The sequence below is a fragment of the Octodon degus genome, unplaced genomic scaffold, assembly GCF_000260255.1.
Source record: "Octodon degus isolate 3935 unplaced genomic scaffold, OctDeg1.0 scaffold00035, whole genome shotgun sequence".
Lineage (NCBI taxonomy): Eukaryota > Metazoa > Chordata > Mammalia > Rodentia > Octodontidae > Octodon > Octodon degus.
In genome coordinates, this window is record NW_004524611.1 from 3,358,523 (window position 1) to 3,374,030 (window position 15,508).

Here is a 15,508-nt window from a genome sequence, read left to right on the forward strand (position 1 = left end):
ACAGCAATTAACCACTAAGAAGAATATATGCAGTGTATTATTTGTTGAAACTGTACTTTCGATTTGATTTGAAACTGTCTCATTACTATATGTTTATCAATAAAACTTTGAAAAGAAAAAAAAAAGACTGTGTGATTGGGACAGAAGCCGGGAGGGTAAAACCCAGGTCTCACGGAGACTTAAACTCAGATTGCTGCATTCAGAGTCCAGAGTGCTGAGCATCAGGCATGGAACTCTCTGCTTTGCGGAAGTTCCATCTCTTCCTGCTTCCCAGAAGGCTGACCCCATGTGTGAGTGGATGTGTGTGTGTGTGTGTGTGTGTGTGTGTGTGTGTGTGTGTGAACCTGTGTGCCCTCAGTGCCTTCACAGACCAGTAGGGAAAGCAATCAGAACAATTACAACACAGGACACACTGTGTCTAAGAATTCCAACTTGCATGCGAAATGTGAAAGGGAAGTCTAAGGACGTGGGAATGTGCTAGTGTCACCTACTGCAGGCTCCCCTAGCCGGGAGCCTCTGAGCCACAGAAAACATGTTCAAGTGGCCCAATGAACAGGCAGCCGGGAAAGGCTGCACTTTTCAAAACAAGATGGCCTTGTCTGGGCCCTTGAGAATTTGCCCTGTAATTCTCATATTAAATGAACCAGTCAGCCTGGTCAATAAATGTCTCATCAAACCCTACCCAGCCTTTTAATCAGAGAAAGATTCTCACCATCCCACTGAGTTTGAAAATAAAAATTCCACATTCCAGTTTTAATATATTTTTATGAGCTGGTGTGTATTTTCTAGAATTTTCAACTATCTGTACTTGATGGCGAATCTTCACAATATTTTTAGATAGTCAACATCAGATAGCTGTTTTGTTTCATTTCTGCAGTTACCAGGATATGAAAACATTTTTTAAATCCCCTTTGTTGATGAAATTATGGTTGCCCCTCGCGAAACAAATGCACACCTCAAAAGGGAAAGGTGGCTGGAGCCACCGTCTAAGGGGTTATTTGAATACAGGAAAAAGCGCTGTGGCTAAGATCCCAGCCACTTCCCCACAGCTTCAGAAGTGCTGTGTGCCATGCGTGGAATAGGCCAGCGTTTTATACTCCTCCTCTTCTGATGCGTCTGCCATGGCTTCTAACGCGATAGGAGACCTAGGCTAACTCAGCTGGACCAAGGAGAGCCTACACCTTGCCTCTCTTACACAAAGAGCACTGGGATGTTGGTTTCAATCCTGGTGTTCCTATTTCATCAGAATTATCTCACACATCCAAATCCAAGGTCACCTGCCTGGCCCAACTATTTGTGCTGTGTTTAACAATAAATTTATCACAAGAAGTGAATAAAAATTAACTGATGACCTCAACGACACTAGCATGAAAATAATGTGTAATTCTACAAACGCATGACTTTAAGTGTGATGTCTATGGGACTTCAGCTCTTCCTTTCTTTACAGGAGAACAATAAATTCAAGAGTCCAGGGATTCTTCAGTTAGGGGTTTATATCTTCTCAATTTAAAAGAGCTTCCGGGCCCAGAGTTTACGGTGCCCCACGTTGTGGCCACACTGATTGGGCCATCAATCCGTCTGTCGAGGGCAGCGGTGTGCACATCTGTGTTCTCTGTTTAAAGGACATGTCAAGTGGCCCCAGAGCTGGGCCGTGGCCTGCACTTAAAGCATCACTGTGATGGACACTACTCTGAGGAGGGTCAGTGCAAGGTGCCCTTCTGCTTAGGAGCCGGGAGAATTGATGAGGCGGGTTGGAGGGCGGCAGGGTCCAGCCACACGATGCTCAGAACATCACAGAGGAAGAAGCTCCTAGCAGTGGCAGAGGCAACACCAGCTGTGTCCCCTATTGGTTTTCCCAAAGCAACAGCTTTGATTTTTATGAGCAAAAATGATGAAACCATGCTAAAAGCTTACAGCATAAGGAGATGAGAGGTCCTAGCAAATCACATTCTGGTTTGGGACTCTGGGCAGAGTTGTCCCCAGTGTGTCACACAGCAGGCAGGACAGGCAGTGAGGCGCGTGACGGGGCAGGGACTTGAGGGAGTCTGCTGCTGCGCTCTCACGGTAAGCAGAGATCAGGGAGCGGGGCGAGCGCTGCAATACTAACCCCAAGGGAGCAGCAGGCACGACCTCAGCACAGGCCTGGCTGCCCCCCAAGAGCACACCGCTACAGCCCTGCTCCACCGGGACCACACTGCTCCCCAGTCTGAGCTTCTTCCATCCCTCTGTTTAAATATAAAGCTCAACTAGTTTCTTTTTCGAGCTATTCATTGTATATGTTTGCGATACACAGTGATCGCATTGAGCTGGGGGGTGATACGCACACGGAGCGCGTTGTGAACAGCGTTACTCCTCTCACTCTACCCTCTCCTCCATCGCCCACCCTTTCCCATCTCCAGAGTCTTCCTCCCACTTCTCAATGTCACTTTTATTTTTTTTTCTTTTCAAAGTTTTATTGATAAACATATAGCAATGAGACAGTTTCAAATCAAATCGAAAGTACAGTTTCAACAAATAATACACTGCATATATTCTTCTTAGTGGTTAATTGCTGTACAAGATGCAGACTTGTGATCCTACTTAAAAACACCATTAGAACAAATCATTCTATTCATTAAGAGAATGCAACTATATATCTATCCCAAACACTTTGAATACACAGATACAAAATGGAAATTCATAGTTATATCCCATTTTTTTTAAAGTTCTGTTGTTGAATATTATAGGTGTGTAAACTCAGCAAAATATTCTAAAAGAGTCCAGTAGCCCATAATAGCAATGGGTCTTCTGTTTAACTGGCAATGTCAGAAATTATTGACCTGAGTCCCCCACAGCTCAACATAACAGCATGGCTTTACTTCCTATATTTCGTCTTCATACTTTTCTACTGGATGGTTAAGACCAAGGTAAAGCAGGACCTATGCAACAAGAGTTGTAGCTTTTGGGTCTGAGAAGGTCAGTGAAATGCCCTCAGGATTTATCCTGAGATCCCGTACCTCAGATTGTAGAACCTTTGTCAGCGGCAGCCATGTGGATGAGTCACAGCCAATGCTTGGCCAATCAACGTCACTTTTATTTTGCTCTTTAAATCGCTTATATCTTGGTGTCTCCCATATTTGAGAAACTATGCAATATTTAACCTTCGGAGTCTGGCTTACCTCACTTCGCATTGTGTCTCATGCACTGTCCTGCACAGGATGCTAGTGAGCCTTCTTTAGGGTGGAGCAGTGCTCCAGAGTATGGGCGCTGCCTTCTCTTTTCATATTCTACAGGACTGTCTGTGCTTTAGCTGTTCTGTATGCTGCTGTAAACATAGCTGGGCAGGGATCACTCTAATATGATGACTTCAGGTTTTTTTATGTCTTAGGGTTCAGATCTAGAATGTTCCCCCCCAAATCTCATGGTCCACTAGTGGGGCTTCCAGGTGACTGGATCGTGAAGGGTCAACTTCAAGAGAGTAAACCTTCCATAATGTGTTGGTATCATAGTAACTTAGGAGGCTGGGTGTGGTTGAAGGTGGTGGGCATGTGGCCATGACCTGACCCTGGGGCTACACCTGTCCCCTGCCTCTCCGGCCCTTTATTCTCTGTTTCCATCTCACCATGTGCTGAGCAAACTTTCCTCCACTGGAACCTTCTGCCATGATTCTTACCATCACCACCACTTCAGGGCTAAAAGCACCAGAGCCTGCAACCATGGACTTGGACATCCACAACCGTGAGCCAAAATCAATCTTCACGCACCTATAGTATTTAGATGCCAATGGAATACCCATCTCTGACAGGACTAAACCAAAAAAGGGGATACAAAGGAAGGACCATTTTGCATTTGTATATACAGAATAGTTAGGATAGATATACAGCTACTTTCGCTTAATTCAGTGAGAAGAAAGATTTGTACTAATAGTGTTTGGACAGGATATCCTGCCTGCTTCTTGTACTACGGATAACCACTAAGAAGATAGCAATGTACAATGTTTTAATTATGGAAACTGTCCTATTAATCAGCTTTGAAACTGTCTCATTGATATTTGTTTCTCAATAAAATAAAAAAAATAAATTTTAAAAAGCCAATCATTCCTCCCTTAGGTTGATTGCCCCAGCTCTTTGGCGCAGTGATGAAAAGCTGGCCAGTGTAGCAGTCAACCGTTGCTCATGGCCCTGCTCCACTTTGCTCTTACAACTCCAGGGGACCAAAGGCCCTGGCTCAGGCAAGTGCACAGGAATTCTTAGAAACTATTCTCTGAAGTAAAAATATAAAACTCCATCAAGCCCTGCTTTGGGCTTGATGTTCACCCATAGCCTAGTCTGTACCTCCCAACATGCTATGGGGAGTCATGCAGCCAACCAAGAAGTGGCACCCAGATCCCTCCTGGCAGGGACACAAGGGGGTCCTGCTCCCTGGGACTTAGCAAGCTGCACATAAAAAACTGACCTACCTCATGCAAGCCATCCACCATTCCTGGAATGTTATCAAAACTTCGACAGTATTAAAAATCCACTACCAAAACACAGTCTGCCTGCACTTGCCAGGAACTTTTGTCCCCACGTGTGCAGCCAGATCTCCAGCTGGCGTGGGCCCCCCAGCCCCACACAAGGTAAACACCATCATTTCTCAGTGTCTTCCTGAGGTCCAAGTGTTTGAGTAGAAAGTAGCAGTCTCTCAACAGAATTAAGGCATGGTGGACTTTTAGCATCATGACTTTCCTGGCTTGGGGGCATACTTAGAGAACATGATATGTAAGAAATTAACTGTAGTTTTAAAGAGAAGTATTCTTTCCAGATACAGAAAGAGACTGCAAAGAGTCACTAGGTAGGTCCTCCCTGCTCCAGCAAAGCCATCAGCTGAACGCAGATGAACACAGGGACACCACCCAGAGCGCAGGCGGTCTGTGGGTCAATAGCAGATGTAAGAAAGCTGAGCCAACGTTTGCCAAGTGTGAAGAGACAAAATTGACTGAGATAGACACTTTCAGACTACACTAAGCAAAAGAAAGTTCTTCATGGGCACTTAATCTTTGGCTAGTTTAAGAAATCTTCTTCAAATAGATCCAAATGCACCATAATTTTATCTTGCTAAACTTTATATATGGTTAATGTAGCCCAGATTCGCTGTCAGTGGTTGTCTTGAGACACAGGACTTCTTTTTTTAACATCTATGCATGTGTGAGACAGAAAAAGAGAGGTATATGCGATGTGATAAATCAATATTTATTTAGGACCTGTACTGTGCAAAGCACGTACTTCATGGAGAAGGTGAAAACTACTGCAAGAAATTGGAGGAGCACGTATTACACCTCCAAAGTAATTGGGCAACTTGTTCTATTACTCCTGGTCGGTCTTGTTACTGGGGTGACTAACAGCAAGGGCATGAATCTTAGATAAAGAAAAAACAATTTGCAAAAGCAAGTTACACAGATGAATTATTCCTTCCAGAAGGTAACTGGGTGGAAACCTGTACTTGGCTTATGGTGGTCTACAGCTCTACTTCATGGTTCTACAGCTCTGTGAATTTTTCAAATTTCAAGGTTATCAAATTCATAAATAAGATCTATTTATGTGCAATGAAATGCATTAAAGAAATGGATAGGGCTGGCCAAATAGCTCAGCAGATGAAAGCGCCTACAAGCAGGTGCAGAGACCAGGGGTTTGATCCCCGGGCCTGCAGTGCTGGCCCGGTCTTCGGGGCATGCTGAGAAGGTGATTGAGACCGGGCGTGGTGGCACACGCCTATGATCCCAGCACTTGGGAGGCTGTGAACAGGAAAATCACTACAAGTCTAATCTAGTATTGAGACCCTAAACATCCTATAGATCCTTCCCTAAAATACAGGGGGAAAAAAGAGCGCAATAAATTTTTTAGAAAACAAAGGACTGAGAACTGTCAAAAGTAACATGGTTGGAAAAAGAATGAACACAAGATATTTTGGAAAACACAATACCATAGTGAAATAATATTGAAGGATTATACCATAAGAAGAATTTTTAGAGATTACACTATACTGGAATATCTACTGAAATATTTTAAATATAGAGGGATTCAATACAGCTATGCTGAATCTCAGAATGCACCACTGTGCATTTATTTTGCATATAGATAGTAGTAAAATTATTGATAAGTCCTCATCTTTGTATAGTATCTTGAAATCTGTAATCTGAACTCAATTTTAGATTACTTAATCCAAGCAAAAACTACTTATGGGAGGGGCTGGTGAGATGGCTCAGTGGTCTAAAGCACCTACTTAGAACAAGCTTGGCAAAGCACGGGGACCGCGGTTCAATCCCCCAGCACCACATGCCAGCCAGCACCGCCCCCTGGTGGGCTGAGCTGGCTATACACACACACACACACACACACACACACACACACATAAATAAATAAAATTAAAAAAAAAACTACTTATGGGAAAAAGAAAAGGGACTGCTAGTTCAGAGGCAAGAAAAATGAAGATAATAAAGAACTTAAAACTCAACTATCAGAGAGCAAACAGCCCCATTAAAAATTAGCCAAAGCCCATAGCAGATGCCTCACTAAGGATATAAGGATACATGGAGCATTTCCGGAATCAGTTAACGGACTCGCACAGGCATTAACATGCGCATGTGCAGATGGGACAACTTCTGGGACCCGGTCTACCGAGGTGGTGGGGACTCTGTCCGTCTCTTGAGCATATCCACAAAATTGAAACCTTCGAAACAGTTTAAGTGCCCTAAAGCAGAACAACTACGTAGTGGAACCTGTGCAGCAGAAATGTCCCTATGAAAATTAATGTAGAGACTTGAAACTCCTGATGATAAAAATTGTTGAGCTGGCAATTCCCACTAAAGCCATGAATATTCAGTGAGATTCAAATATGGTTGAACCCTGTGGCTGGGGAGGGTTGGCCCTCCAGCAAGTTTCCAACAGCCCACAGATGTCCAGGGGCGGGAGCTGGACACAGAGAGAAGTCATGGTTGTCCCAGGAGAGGCTGAGTCCTCTGGGAGAGCGGTGGAGAATTCCTCTCCATGGGAAAGAGGATGCTGTCATGGTCAGCAGCCCCCAGGAACCTCACGGGGCACCAGCTACTCCCGGGACTTCTCGAAGAAATCTGCATGCGTTGGCTGGGATGGCCGAGGGGGTCTTCAAAAGGTTCCTGTGCGGGCCCCTCGGTCTCTAGTGCAGCGGTGAGGAAGTGAGGACACCTGGTGGCGGCCCTGGAGGTGGGGCCTGGCCAGAACTGAGTCAGGACCACAGTTGGGGGGTGGGGGCTCCTGAACGTCTCTCAGAGTGGGCTGGGCACCCAGGAGTACAGGGGCTCCCAGGGGAGCAGGCTGCTGTCGAAGAGTGGCTCTGAGCCCGTTTCCTCTCCTGCTTCTTCTTCTCTGTCCTATGTCCTCTGCAGCGAGCCCCAGGCACCAGTGTCGTCTGCCATACTGTGTTTTTTGTTTTGTTTTGTTTTTCATTTATGTTTTTGGTGCAGGGTCTCATTACGCAGCTCAGACTCGTACCAATCCTAGTTTTCAGCCTCCCCAGCACTGGGATTACAGGCATGCGCCACCACACCCAGACTTGGCAGCAGGCTCAGTGCGCCCCAGAAACCGGGCCAGCACAGCATGCGGGACTGAGACCAAACTCTGGTCCCTGCACTTGCCAAAGCAGGTTGCTGGCCCTTTCATCTGCCATATTGTGATGGGGTGCAGTCTAGGACATCCAGCCTCCAAACCTGTGAGCTGAACAAGCCTCTTTCCCTAATGAGCACTTGGCCTCAGGGATTTTGTTACAGCAACAGGAAACAGACCGGAGTACCCATCCCACTGAAGGGCTAGCGCCTGCCTGGCCGCCACTCACCCTGCTGCCAGAGTCTTCCCTCGGCCTTGCTCGGCCCTGGCTTTCCATGCCTCTGAGTTAGCAATGGAGCACACAGCACGTGGGAGGCTTTCCTACAGGAGAGCACGCAGACCTGATGATAGCAGGACACCAGGGCCACAGCCGGTGCAGACAGCACAGAGAGCCCGCCCTCAGGGTCCACCCAAACCAGGCCCTCTGAGGGGTCACCAGCACCTTGGGGTGCAGAGGAAAACACAGAACCGTATTTCCTGTTTCCATGTGGAACTGGGAGACACGGCTGGCTGCTGGCCTCATGGTCCTCATGGCTTCCGCTTCATGGAAACCTTCTGTGGCCTGCGTAAGTGGATGTTTCCATTGATTTTCCTTTTCATACTCAGAAAACACAAAGACAATAGGTGCCGAGAATAGTTCTGCTGGTGTTCTAATTAGCGCAAGCCACGCAAACCTGTGAACAGCAGGGCTGGCTTTTCTCCCTCCCAGGGGTCTGTGTTCCATCTTAGATGTAACTGAAGATCAGACTTGAACTACGAGCTCAAAACAAGGGGGAGAGGGGAGGAAACGCTGAGAGGAAGCTTGCCTTAGTCCCACCTCTCACACCGACCAGCCTGCACTAAATGGTATAAATCCACATAGCTCTCTGGCCTTTTCTGGACGTAGCTCAGATCAGTCTCCCAAGTCCTGAGAGTTAACGAAGTGCTTAAGAACTAAGTAACTACCTAGAAGATAAAGGCCCCCTTCGTTGTAATTTTTCAGTGAAGCTTCAACTCACAAAATACCCACGGCAAGCATTCCAGAAAATCACACTCTTCCTGATGACAAAGGCTGAAAGGACTCCTAAAGGTGCTTACTTAACTAGCGAAATACACAACGCCGGCACCTCAAAGGATCACTCAGCCTCCTGGCGGGGAAAGCTTGTTGGGAATAAACAGATAACACCACACAGACTGAGGGGGAGCCGTCACTCGTGCCTGAGTGTGCCTTACCTGAAGAACTGGCCCGCAGAGCCCAGACTCACGGGCTTTATTCCTACAGATGCCCCCCACACAGGGGGGTCCTGAGGCACCCAGAGAGACGGAGAAGGGCTGGTGGATGATGGCTCTGCTCCTTCCTGCGTGAAACAGATTTCCTACTCTTCCTCTTCAAGTGACCTGGATGGTGACATGGCCCTCAGAGCTGACACCACCCCAGGCTGCAGAGAAATTCTGGCGTGTCCTCTGTCTGCCATCTCTGGGGACAGGTAGTGTGCATGTGATTTAACTCCACCACCGCCCCTCTCGGATGACATTGGCGTATGCCCGGCCAGTGCAGATAAGAACCGTCAATTTCTTCCACAGTTTATGGTATGGAGTCTTGAATCCCGCCCCCTTTATACTGAGCTCTTTTCTTGTTTTCTGTTGTGAAACAGGGTGGCTCTGAGTCACACACTTGGCCAGCCTGGGCTCAAGCTTCCAGTCGTCCTGCTTCAGCCTCCCAGCGCACTAGGATGGCAGGCAGGTACCTCCATGCATGGCTCTGTTACCATTTTGATGGATTTGTTCTGGGGGTTCAGCTCTCCTTGTTCATCTTGGGAGTGTAACCACCCTGACCATTCTCATTGTTCTAATTTAACAAAGGCTCACAGGAGCTGCATAATGGACCCAAAGCCCTGGGGTGAGAGATCTGGATGTAGCCCCATGGGGTGATGCTCACGCCCTCCCAGCCACAGCGGTTCTCTGAGGCTACCTGGTCTCCAGAGGGGTCTGACACAAAGTTCAGCCAGCAGCATACAGCCAGTGTGGAGGGGACAGGAGACCCACAAGTGGCACATGGAGACATGACACAGAACACACCAGGGGAGAAGAGCCCATGACCAGCGCTGGCCAGGCAGTCTAGGTGTCCAGCCTTCCTGTGAAGGGAGCTTTGGTGATCAGACTTGGGGTCAAAGTAGACAAGAGTTGTCCTCTCACCTCGGAGGTGACAGAATGCAGCCTGCAGCCCATGTGGAGGTCGGGGGGCTGCTTTCCACCAGGGTCTGAGTGGCCATGCTATTCTCTCTATAGAGGGTGGGAAGACGCAGGGGAATGAGGTCCCCAGCCCTGCTGAGCACAGATCAGAGTGTGTCACACGCCAAGGCAGGTGTGCATGGAGACCCTGCCTCACGGGGTCTGAGCGCAGCTCTCTGGGCCGCGCACTCTGTGTGGGGCTCGGCTTCCCCAGCCCTGAAAGGGAGTAACAGCCAAGAGGCTGAGCGTCTGTGGGCTTCTCGGCCGTTCCTGCCACTTCTCCCGAGACGCGCTTGCCCACCCCAGCTGCCCCTGCGTCGACTGGGCCTTTCCCCCAAAAGAGTGAGAGCCATCATATTGTGGCGACCCAACACAGCCGTGTTGACAGCTGCACAGCTCTGCTGGCTAAACCTCGGGAGTGGCGCGCGTGTCCGTCAGCGGAGGAATGGATAAAGAAAGCGTGGCGTGCGCACACAGTGCAGCTCTACTCTGCCCTAAAGAAGGATAAACCTGGGTCATTGACAGGACACTGGATGTACCTTGAGACCACGTTACAAATCAGACACACATGGTTATACTTTGCATGCTGTCCTTTACGTAAGAAACCTAAAATATAGAGAGTCAAACAAAAGGTAAAGAACAGGAGCAGGGAGGCCAAGGGAAACACTCACCCTCTGCATACTGCACGTGCAGAAGACAAAGTTCAAGATAAAAAATAAAGACACATCAAAATATTAACAGTAACTAATAATAAATTGAACAGTAGTAACCGCGCACTGTAATAAAAACTGTGTGGAAGCAATCCTGCTCTCTCAAAATATCTCGCTGGCCTGCAGCACTCTTATTTCTCTGTTGTTTGCAGTGCTGAGGACAGACCCCCCGCACTGAGCTCCGACTCCAGGCTTGGTCATCTGGAGACCAACTGTCCCCACGTGGCTGAGTCGCCGCCGGGGCTCTAGCTTGCTGTCCTCTGCCTCAGCCTCCCCCCCCCACCGTGCTGTGATTACAAGTGCGTATGGCCACTGCTGGCTGTGTAGCATGTTGTTGACTGTGGGTGACCTGCCGGTGACTGGTGCCCCCTCCTGAGCCAGAAACCCCGAGGTACTTCTCCCACCACAACATCCACTGAGACCACAGCCAAGGGATCAGATGTTACCTTCAGGAGAAGTGCAGTATTCTTAACTCTGTCATTTAATGTTTCTACTGTCAGTTACTAGTGAAATAACATAATCAGTCACTACTATTATTCCTGGAACTGATAAGAGAATCTGCTTCAAAATTATTTCCAGATTATCTTTTATGTTAGTTGTAGGACATGATTTTTAAGAACTCTGCAACACTTTCTAGAGATAATAACAGTAAACAAAAATTCAATTTCGGCTCCTCCAGGGCCTGAGGACCCACACGGTGCTGGGGTCATGTGGCCACCACCTGCCCTGAAAGAGGTTGGGGAATCTGAGTCCTGCAGGCTGAATGGTGGAAGGGGCCACAGGAGTGAGTGGGTGGTCAGCTCAGCCCAGCGTGGGGGGACGGGCATCCCAGCTCTGTGGCAGGAGCTGGCCCAAGTCATCTGACTGCCCGCTGCACTCACTGCTGGCCCTCACGGAGTGCAGGTCAGAGCTCCGGGATGGCAGAAGTCCACAGTGACCGAGTGGGTATCCCCCAGCCTGAGAAGGAAGCATCACCAGCCAGCCAGCACAGAGGACTAGAGTTGGGACATCTTATGATGCCAGATTAGGCATCAAATCCAAAAGAGTTCTCAAATATAAGAATGCTATTTCCTAAACTGGGTGTGGTAACGCACACCTATAATCCCTGTACTCCAGAATCTGAAGCAGGAGGATCACTGTAAGAGGCCAGTGTGGGCTCTAGAAGTGAGTTCAAGGCCAGCCTGAACCACATGGGGAGACCCAGGTGGTCTGTCTCAGAAGACAATGCTGTTTCTCATAAACTGCAGTCACCTGTCAGGTATGTTAAGGTTAGGCTTTGGCCTCCATTGTTTCTGACACTAATCAGGATTCTGAAATGATAAAAGAAACTTCACCTTTACCCACATCTATCCACTCAAGGGGAGCCGCCCAGAAAACATAACCCACGAAGCGTGCTCTGGGTCCCCAGTACCTCTTCCAAGGTGGGGGCTGAGATCCCGTAGCCCACAAGATGCAGGGGTTGCAGATTCTGGTCCAGGGCCTGGAAGAGCCCCTTGAAGCAGGCCTCGTCTGTGCCCTGCGGGATGGTGTAGGTCAGCTGGCGCCCACTGCTGCCTCTGAAGACGGCTTGCGGGATGTAGGCATGGATCAGGGCTGTAAGGCATGCTGTGTCCTTGGGACTGTGGGCTCCCCGCACGGAAGGCTGTCAGAAGAAAGCCAAGTGAGGACCAGGAAGGGGTCGAGGCAAGCCCACACCAACGAATTCCCATATACTCGTGAGCAAAGTGCAGCAGCGTTCCACTGCAGCACTTGGGCACGGTGCTGCTCCGCAGCAGCAAGCATTCGGTGACGCCTTGCCTATTTTCCCCTCTTCCTCCTTCTCTTTGTGCATGTCTACAGTGCCAGGTACTGAGGCCAGGACTGTTACACTGAGCCACATCCCCAGCTCCTTTGTATCCTGAGTTAGGGCCTCCCCAAGTTTCCCAGGCTTGGCTCAAACTTGGGATGCTCCTGCCTCGCCCTCCCAGCATGCTGGGGTAACAGGTGAAGGACACCAACACCAGTATCTTCTTTTTTAAAGTAAAACTTCACAGTGCTAACCCTGGCCAGGCCAGACCCCACAGCCTTCTTAGTTATGAGCATACAGAAGCCAGTTTCTGGGGTTCTATGATCCTAAGCTGCCTTTGCACCCTGGGAGAAACACTCACCAAGTCAGGTCTGAGCCCTCAGGCTGCAGGAAACAGGGTTGACTATCTAAAAAAGAGATGAGAACTCCCATCCAGAGAGGAAAGGAGCCCTCTCAGGTCTGCAGGATGCTTGTATTCACCCTGGAATTCTCTGTTTAGAGAAGAAACAAGCTGGAACTATGGCAGGAGGTTAATATCGTTTAGATTGAAAATGTCCCCAAATGCTTCTGTGTTCAGAAGTGGTGCTTTGGAAGGTGATAAGATCCAGGGCCATAATTGTGGGATCCATCCAGTGCTAGTTTAGTGCTAACCCTGCTGGTAGGACACAGGGCTGGTTGGAGGCACTGAGTCATGAAATGTGGCCTGGAAGGGCACACCTTGTCCCCAGCCCCCACCTCTCTGTGGCTCTCTGGCTCTTCCTTGTTCTCTGGTCCCCAGATGCCATGAACTAAGCAGCTTTTCTTCACCGCAGACTTCTGCCATGATGTTCCTGCCTTGGCCCCGCCAACCGTGCACTGTACCCTGGGAGCCGTGAGCCAGCGTAATCTTCTCTTCTTTGAAGTTGTGTGTGGCAGGTACCTCAGTCTCAGCCACAAGACAGTGGCCAACACAGAGCCCCAAGGCAGATGCTTTGAGGGTCACCAAGGACCAAAGCCACAACTCATTCAGAGCTGGGAGGTGCCTCAAGCCCCCTGATCCAACCCCATGGGTGCTGTCGCCTGTTCCTGTGGACACCAGGCAATGACAACTCCACGTGTGACATAGGTGCAGCCTCCCAGGTGGTAGCCACCACTGCCCAAGCCCCTCACTACTTCCCTTCCACCTTGCAAAAGGACTGCAGCCTCCTGAGTTGAACACTATCCTCGGGCTCGATGGTCCTAGAATACCAGGGCCTTCGTACTTCCTGGGAGCTGCACTCACGATTCATTCTGACCCTGCATACATTTCCTCCTAGAGTCAAAATGCACCCTGGGACCCAAGGTCCCCGACCTCGGCCCTGGGGTGGAAATGTTTTGACACCAGGGTCACTGTGCAGGAGAGGCCTCCATTCATCTATGGAAAGGAGCAAAGGGCGCTTCCCCCATGGTGAAACCGCAGGGCCTGCTCTGTACCTGCTTTGCCAGCGTCAGGCTGAGCTCCTGGCCATAGGTCTCCTTCAGGCAGAAGGGAGGCCCGCAGCACCGGAGCCGTCCCTGCTGCAGGATGGCCACGCGGTCGCTGAGCAGCTCTGCCTCATCCAGGTGGTGGGTGGTGAGGATAATGGTGCGACCTGGAGGCAGGCACAGGGAGCATCAGAACCAACCCTGTCCTCCCTGGGGTGACTGAAAGACCACCACCAATTTTTGGTGCACCTGCTAGTTGGTTTTGGGAGACAGGGTCCTTCTCTGAAGCCCAGGATGGCCGCCCATTCACCATCTTCCTGCCTAAGCCCCCTAAGTGCTGGATCACAGTCCTAGGCTACCAATTTTGCCATCAATTTTTAAGAAGGAAAACCTGAAAGAGACACTGCAGAAAGACTTAGCCAAGGCAACTCTGCAAGTGGAAGGCCTTGGGACAAGGGCTGCCCCATTCCCCCAAAGCTCCTGACTGCTATTTTCGTGGCTCCTTCCTTTTTGAACTAGGGGCATCTACCAGGTCCAGGGGTAAAACTGAGATGCAAAAGGCAAAGGCCCCGTGTCCAGCAAGTTTGCTGTCTAGATGCAGAGTGAAGGGTCAGAGGACACGTCAGAGGGCGGGGCTGGACGTGCCTGCCTTCTCCAGCCAGGTCACTGCCGTCTGTCCTGCACTTACACAGAGGGCGACGTTCTGCAGAAGTAGCCCCCTGAGAGAAAGCCCAAGCCCCATGCTAGCAGCGAGGAATCTTGACAGGATCTCTGGCTGGGGGTGCAGGACGGTGCAGGGGTCAAGGGAGACAAAAACGACGAAGAGGTGATGTTCATTTGAGCCAGTTCCCCAAGTGGAATGTGGTTACATGTTACGAACACCAACTGGCAAAAACTAAAAAATCACTTGGAGCAAAACAAAACACCAAGTAATATTTGGAGAGAAATGGAATTAAAAGAAATCTGACTACTATCATTTTAATGCAACACAAATATTATTAACCCTTCTGCACAGGCAGGGTTTAATACACACATTCAAATAGTGAGTAAGACTTTTAAAAATAAACGCACGATGTCAGAAATGGCCACAGTGGACATGCACGGCCCTTGGGATTGGGAAGTGGAGACCACACGGGCTCATGTGTCATATTGGTAGAACCAGAACACTCCCTCCCTGGAGAAGCAACAGCAGCCTCCGATCTCCAGGGTCTGCAGGGGGATGGGGAGAGAACAGGAGACTTGCACCCAGGGCCTTCCTGGGAGGACGGAGGACCCCAAGTCCACAGCCATGGCCACTTTGTGCAAAGAGCACATTACTTTATCCATGTCCCTGTGGATTCCAGCATCTTGTCAAGTTTTATGACCACTCCTTAGGCAGCAAAAGCCTCCAAATAAACCTGCAGCTGGCCCTGACAGCAAAACCAAATGTGCACCAGGAGTATTCTGAACATGGTTTTAACTCTACTCAGTGGCATATTTTCAACCTCAGAGAAGGATCAAAGCACAAGGATTCTAATGCACTGCTTGCCAGTCTGCCCAGGTAGAAAGCACGAAGCTCAGACCTGCGAGCAGAAGGGACCGGCTCCTAGCGAGGGATGTGTTTCCCTTTCATTCTTGGACACTGAGAAGACGTGCTCAGTGCCTGCAAGGGATCAGAGCGGGTCAGGCCCCTTCATCAGAGCCGCCATGTAGCCGAGAGGATGAGCTTCCACGAGGTGAAGAAGCCTGAAAATGAAAGCCCACTTGAGTCTGGACTCCGA

The 15,508-nt window shown here is 49.3% G+C and overlaps 1 protein-coding gene across 1 annotated transcript in view; it reads right to left on the bottom strand.

Annotated features, from left to right (window-relative positions):
- Positions 1–15,508, bottom strand: part of Abca13 (ATP binding cassette subfamily A member 13) — a 448,352-nt gene that overhangs the window by 218,928 nt on the left and 213,916 nt on the right. The window contains exons 40-41 of the mRNA XM_023714440.1: positions 13,758–13,915; positions 11,931–12,161 (exon numbers count right to left, since the gene is read on the bottom strand). Coding sequence (XP_023570208.1) covers positions 11,931–12,161; positions 13,758–13,915 — 389 coding nt within the window. The remainder of the gene's footprint in view (positions 1–11,930; positions 12,162–13,757; positions 13,916–15,508) is intronic.